General features: G+C 37.3%; 1 protein-coding gene across 1 annotated transcript; it reads right to left on the bottom strand.

Annotated features, from left to right (window-relative positions):
* Positions 1-2,879: 2,879 nt before the first annotated feature.
* LOC122043747 (transcription factor MYB65-like) lies at positions 2,880-5,602 on the bottom strand. Its single transcript, XM_042604335.1, has 2 exons — positions 5,363-5,602; positions 2,880-3,179 (listed from the first exon to the last, which is right to left on the bottom strand). Exons 1-2 carry the CDS (start codon positions 5,600-5,602, stop codon positions 2,880-2,882), a joined length of 540 nt encoding a protein of 179 aa, XP_042460269.1.
* Between the last annotated feature and the right edge of the window lie 870 nt (positions 5,603-6,472).

Genomic DNA, 6,472 nt, shown 5'->3' with positions numbered 1-6,472 from the left:
ATTGATGCATATTTGAATCAGCATAATATAGGCAATAGGGTTGGTGGAACCTTTACTACACATGCATTTGAAAATTTTGTGAATGAATTGAAAGTAAAATTTTTCGACAAACTTATCGATAAGGAAAGGATTCAAAATCGTATGAAACATATTAAAAGATGTTGATTTTCATGTTATGATATATTCAAGAATGGTATGAGTGGTTTTGGATGGGATCCCATTACAGAATTCTTCATTGCTGAACCTGAACTTTGGCAACAACTAATTGAGGTGTGTTTCATAATATGCATTTGAAAACTATATTTGATTTTTTTCTGTGATACTATCTATAAATGAATGTTTAATATAATTATATTATAATTTGTAGATAATGATAGATCGAGTAGTGCGATAGAGGGGGGGGGGGGGGGGGGAATATCGCGCTTTTAAAAATTCTTCTTTTCGTATTTTAAAGCACAAAGTTAAGCAGCGGAAATTAGAAAGAGACACAATTCGTTTACTTCGTTCGGAGCTTAGCTCGACTCCTACTCGAAGGCCCGCGGTTCTTGACCGCACCGATGGGCAAAACACTATAATCATTCTTTCCGAAATCCTCGGAAAGAAGTGAATCGTACAATGGAGCAAGATAGTAACACCCTACTATCTTGCTTAAATAAAAATACAATGCAAGCTTAAATTAAATTATACCGACAAGTGAATTGCAGATGAGGCTTAGGTCGGCATTCCGGATGATGTTGCTTGCTGAGCTGACGAAGATGAGTAGCGTGAGCAGCTTGCAGAGGAGCACGAGAATTAATCAGAAAGTTATCTTTTGCTTCTGCCTTCGAGCCTCAATTTATAGGTTTACTGGAGGTTCGGTCGACCGATCCCTCTGTTCGATCGACCGAACCAACTCCGATCCCTTCCAGCTGGAGTTTGACGCTGGCTCGATTCTTTGGTATTAAATGACCTTTAAGGGTTCGGTTGACCGAACCCGCTTTTCGGTCGACGGAACAGTCTGTTTCCCTATTCGTCGAAATCAGACGAGATCTTCATTAATATGGTGTTAATGCTGATTGGATTGGTCGACTGGTCCTCTGGTTCGGTCGACCGATCAACCTTTTTTCCTTTTCCTGCTGATCGCTATTGATGATCTGTCCCATGCCGAGTCACCCTGGTTTGGTCGACCGATCATACGGTTCGGTCGACCGATCATACTTCGACCGGACTCTGGTCTGATTTGTTCTGAACTTAGTTACTGCTTTGAGTTTACCTTGGTTCGATCGACCGATCCAGCCTGACCTGCAAAACAGTGTTAGACAAAACATCCTGCAAGACAGAGATTAGCACAATAATACAATGCATGAGTAATATAAAGACAGTATGACTGTCTTGGTCTCAACTTTGAAACCTTCCCGGTTTCTTCAGTTGGATCAGCGACCTTAGGTTGTTCCCTCCAGGAACTCGACCTCACTGTCGCTCCTCCAATTGCTTACCTCAACTTACCTGCCAAACATGGTCCTCCAGACCTGTTTGGACTTTTGCCTGCTCAGTGTCTGATCGCCTGATCCACTAAGACTTTTCCTGCAATATTATATTAGCCAACAACAATAATAATAATACAGAAAATAATGGTAAACCTAAACTTAGATTTACTGAGATCCGCTGGTCCGGTCGACCACGCGCGGTCGACCGGAAACCATTCGATCAACCTTGCTTGGAGTTCACTCCTTCAAGACTTCCCGTTACCTAAGGTTACCATCCCCTAGAATTTTCTCCACTTGGCTTCACTTACCAAGACTCAGTATTCGACTACCCAGGGATTAAGTCCTCCAGACCTATCCACCTGGCTTCCACGATATACCGAGATTTCTCTTACCTAGCCTACAACTAGGACTCAGTATTCGGCTACCTAGGGATCAAGTCCTCCAGACCTATCCACTTGGCTTCCACGATATACCGAGATTTCTCCCCTTGTCTAGCCTACAACTAGGACTTCCCTTGATCAAGATCCATACTTAAACATACTTAAGTATACTTAAACATATTTGTCTAACATTAAAACCTTGGAGGTCGATTGCACCAACAGATAAAACCAGCAGCTGCCGAATGGAAGACCAAGTCTATTCAAAATTATGAGAAGTTAGTTAAATTATATGGAAAAGATAGGGCTACAAGACAATATGCTGAAACTGCATTAGAAATGCGAAAAAGAAAAACTAGTACAGAAGTAGAGAATAATGTTGGTGGACATAATTTTGAAACCATTGATGAAGTTGAATTTATGATTTCTCAACAGGAAATCCATTTGGACAATGAAGATGCAGTTAATATGGATGCCCAAATTCCAACTCAACCATCTAAATCTTAAGTTGACTCTTTTTTTGGATCATCATCAAAGAAGAAGAGTGCAAAAAAAAGGAAAAGTTAATGATGAGAATATAAGCAATGCAATTGACCATCTAGCTCAAGCTATTATGAGTTCAACACATGAAATGGTTAAGTCAAATGAACTTCCTATTCCTGAGCATGAAGTGTGGAGTTTGTTGAATCAATTAGGTGTCGAGCAACATATCACTTATACATGCTATTTATTTCGTGTTCAACGCCCAAAGATGTTGAGAGCTTTACTTGGATGCCCTTTTGAACATCGCAAAGACTTATTACTTCAAATGTTGGATGGAGAAAATCTACGACATGATTAAGTTTTTTGCTTGTTATGTGAGATGATTATATTTGGATGATATGTATTATGCATTTGGATGTTATGTACTTGGAAGATTTTGGATGTTTGTTGGATGATTATTATGTCATGTAAGACTTGATATTTGATTTTGGATGATTTATCTATACTTTATGCCTTTTGTGTGTTTTTAGATGATTTATTTGTTGTTAGTCAATTACAACAGATTTAAATTCCCCTCTTTGCATCTTGTTTGGATATATGTAATGATCAGGTAAACCATGAGTGGTAAAATTACTGATTTTGAATCATCAGTAGGAGGTTGCTTCTCCATTTCATGAACAACCACAGCTACACTCTGTTGCCTAGGCTCATCAACCAAGTTAGTAAAATTATCATCTTCAATTATTTCATCTGGGAAATTGGTTGCATCTTCAGCAAGGCTAGCACACTCCTTCCTGTCTAAATCTGTTGTAAAGTTGGAAGCATTCTCCTGTTGATTCTTTAAGTCTCCACTCTGAAAACAATTGAAAAGTGCAAACTATTTAGTAAGAAATCATTGTCAAACCAAGTTTGAGATTGACACCTGGTTGAGACTATTTTAGACAAGCTTTCGTGAAGGAACTTTTGCCAGAATAATTTTGTGGATAACAATCAACATAGCAACTAGTCATATGCACAAATTAATTATTAGAAAAAACCGCTACATGCAGGCACTTCCACATGAATAATACTGAAGCAACAAGAAGTGTAGACAAGCAATTCCTCCCTTGATCCAACAAAGTGAGTTATTATCTGCACACTACAAGACACTCAGTCATAACTATTTTCGGTGCTATATTACTTTTCTAGCCAATTATCAATATATCTAAGGGCATTTCAGCAGTGACACCAATTCACTTAGAACTCTTTTAATAACATAAAGTTTTTTTGGTCTCTCCAACCTTCACACTTTTAACCCCAATGGATTTGTAACAGTTCTACTGGAAGAAAGTCAAAGTAATGTTTTTTCCCATAAACAGTCCCTAGTACTGTTTGGTTTCAGAATATCAACATTTCAAGACATCTAGCATATTTTTCACTTTATAAAATGTACAGGAGAAAAAAATGAACTCATAACTTAATACTTCTATCATTGTAAGATATAATACTGCAAAGCTTGATATATACTTGAATGTGAGGCTTAATTGAAATACAACGACTACTAATACATCAAATAGGCTTCTTCCTAAAGTTTGAAGATTTCAATTTGTCGTTACACGTTCAACATCAGTGAATTGCTTAAGCATCTACAAGTGTCAAACTTGAAACTAATAACTTAATTCAGAAAACTATCACACGGACTAATATAAATCAACAATTTGAAAAAGGGATGTTAGATAGATTCTGAAGTCGACAGTAATCTTTGTGCAGTCAGGCCTAGAAGCAGGGAGTTATTATGCAAACTCAAGCATAAACTAAAAACAGCATGCTGTTTCTCGCTCGAATCAGCGAAACAGAGCAATAGACGGTAGGACAAGCAGTTAATTCATGATTGTGGAATAAAAAACGATAGAGGGTAATTTAGTAATATTATATACTTAACTTTCATTATCCTTCCTTTCCTCCCAAATATGAAAACATATGTTACATTAATGAACCTTCCCTCCCTCCCAAACAAGGAGAATATAAATACTTTACTTCCCTTCCCTTTCCTTCCCCTTCCATTAATGAACCTTCACTGACCCCATCCAAACATAGGGTCAGAGGTCTTTTATACTATATTGTCACCAAATGGAATACCTCTTGGAGAGCGGAAATTACATCCCAAGACACGACAGAGAACAACTAAATTTCTATATCCAATAAGTTTTTAATTGTTTTTCCATTTGACAGGAGAGGTGCAATCACAAAAGATTGGTTTAGAAATTCATCACCTCGAATGTTCATGGTAAACTTCCTTTTCCTTGTGCATGCATCTCAAGAGCAAAAAAAAAAATAATAATAATAATAATAAAATAACAATAATCATGCAAATGGATACACATTTAAGCATTTTGAGAATGGTGCTTGCAATCAGATAAAAAATTGAAAAGATAAATAGAAAAAAAAAAGCAAAATAAATGAACTTGAAAGATTAAAAAGAAAAGAAAACAAGAGTTCTTGAATACTTTACTCGAATGCTTATAGATAATACAGAAATCGAATTGTTTTCTGCAACGAGCATTCTGTGGCTGTGGTTGCTCTGGTGGATAGACTGTAAGAATTCTGCAGGTGCTTTTGTCACTTATCGTCCTTTTGATTCATCCTCCTTAGCGATTTGCTTCATCGAATCTTCGAGTGTAGACATCAGACTCTAAGTCAACACAATCAGAAGCTTCAAAATTATGGACGGTAGCATCAGGACAAGTTGAGACTCTACACCATGTCTGTTCCTCGTCGGCCACAGTTGAATTGCTGATGTTGGGATCGAAAACATCCCTAGAAGGCGGAAGTCCATCAATTTGCTGTTGGTGGTTTAATTTTGATCTGAAGCTAGAGAAGAACAATCATTCAATGGATAAACGGGCAATCCAGTTTGTCGGCATCTCCTCATTCGCCTGTTCCAAAAGTTCTTCAACTGATTATCAGTGCGGCCAGGAAAGTGCGTAAAGACATCGATTAATTAGACCCAAAAAAGTTTTACACAAAACGAATTTGACTAAATTGTGAAAATCTCACATGTTTTGCTATTTGAGCCCATCTGTGAAGCTTGATGAACAATTGTTCTTCTTCGGTTGTAATGGGGCCTTTCTTCAGATCAGGCTTGAGATGATACAGCCAGCACGCCGGCAACTCTTCCACGATCGAGACGAGACCGAGTTCTTCTCGATGAGGCGCCATTTCCCCTCGCCGCACGTGCTCCTTAAAGTACTCGCTTAAAATATCATCCTCTTCAGAGCTCCAGAGCCCCTTCTTCATCTTCTTGTCGCTGAATTCTTCATCCAAACAAATCGCCAAGAAACAGTTTCAGAATGCATAATCCAGTGGAGTTCAATTAAGGTTTACCTTTGATATTGAGAACGTGCGAAACTGAAACTTACATAGCTATTGAAATGCATGCATGCGGAACGAAGTAGAAATGCCTATGGTTGGAGAGCTCCAGTAGTACGTTATAAGAACTCACCCCTCGCTGTGCTACTTCTCTGCTAATGGACTCCGCTTGCTTCAATGCAGATTTATACACGCAATCTGTTCAGTAACCATAATACTTGGGAGAGAAGAATCACGATCCTACAATCTGGAAGTGGTTGAAATAATAAAATAATTAGGTATCGCTTCTATATCCATGAAAGAGAGAAGGAGAAGGCATACACCCGTGTTTGTAAAATCACTATCCTATGATCTGGAAGTATAAATCGATCCCGGATTATGTAGAATTGATTTTTACAATAGGATCGTAGCAGCATCGGTAGAATCGAAACAAGAACAGTAGAATCGTAACAAAATTGAAGCATAATCGAAACAGGATCGGAGCAAACTTTGAGGAGTCATAACTTTTGACTCGGATGGAACTATGAGACTTATAATATATCAAATTGAAGTTCATTTAGAGATCTATAATTAATTTCAAAATTTACCCTTAACTATCTAGTTTCAAATTAAAAAAACTCATTTAAAGCCTTTTTAGAGACCTGAAAGATTTTCTTTTTTTTTTATTATCTTTTTTTGTCTTTTACCGAGTTAGGGTTAGGATTTTGAGATTATTTAAACATATATTTAATTATTTTTGAGTTAGTTTTTTTTTAGTAATATCTTATCATTTTTTTTTCCAAAATGTCAAGTTTTTTT

This window comes from Zingiber officinale, chromosome 2A, assembly GCF_018446385.1.
Source record: "Zingiber officinale cultivar Zhangliang chromosome 2A, Zo_v1.1, whole genome shotgun sequence".
NCBI lineage: Eukaryota > Viridiplantae > Streptophyta > Magnoliopsida > Zingiberales > Zingiberaceae > Zingiber > Zingiber officinale.
This window is presented reverse-complemented; position numbering and strand designations above follow the sequence as displayed.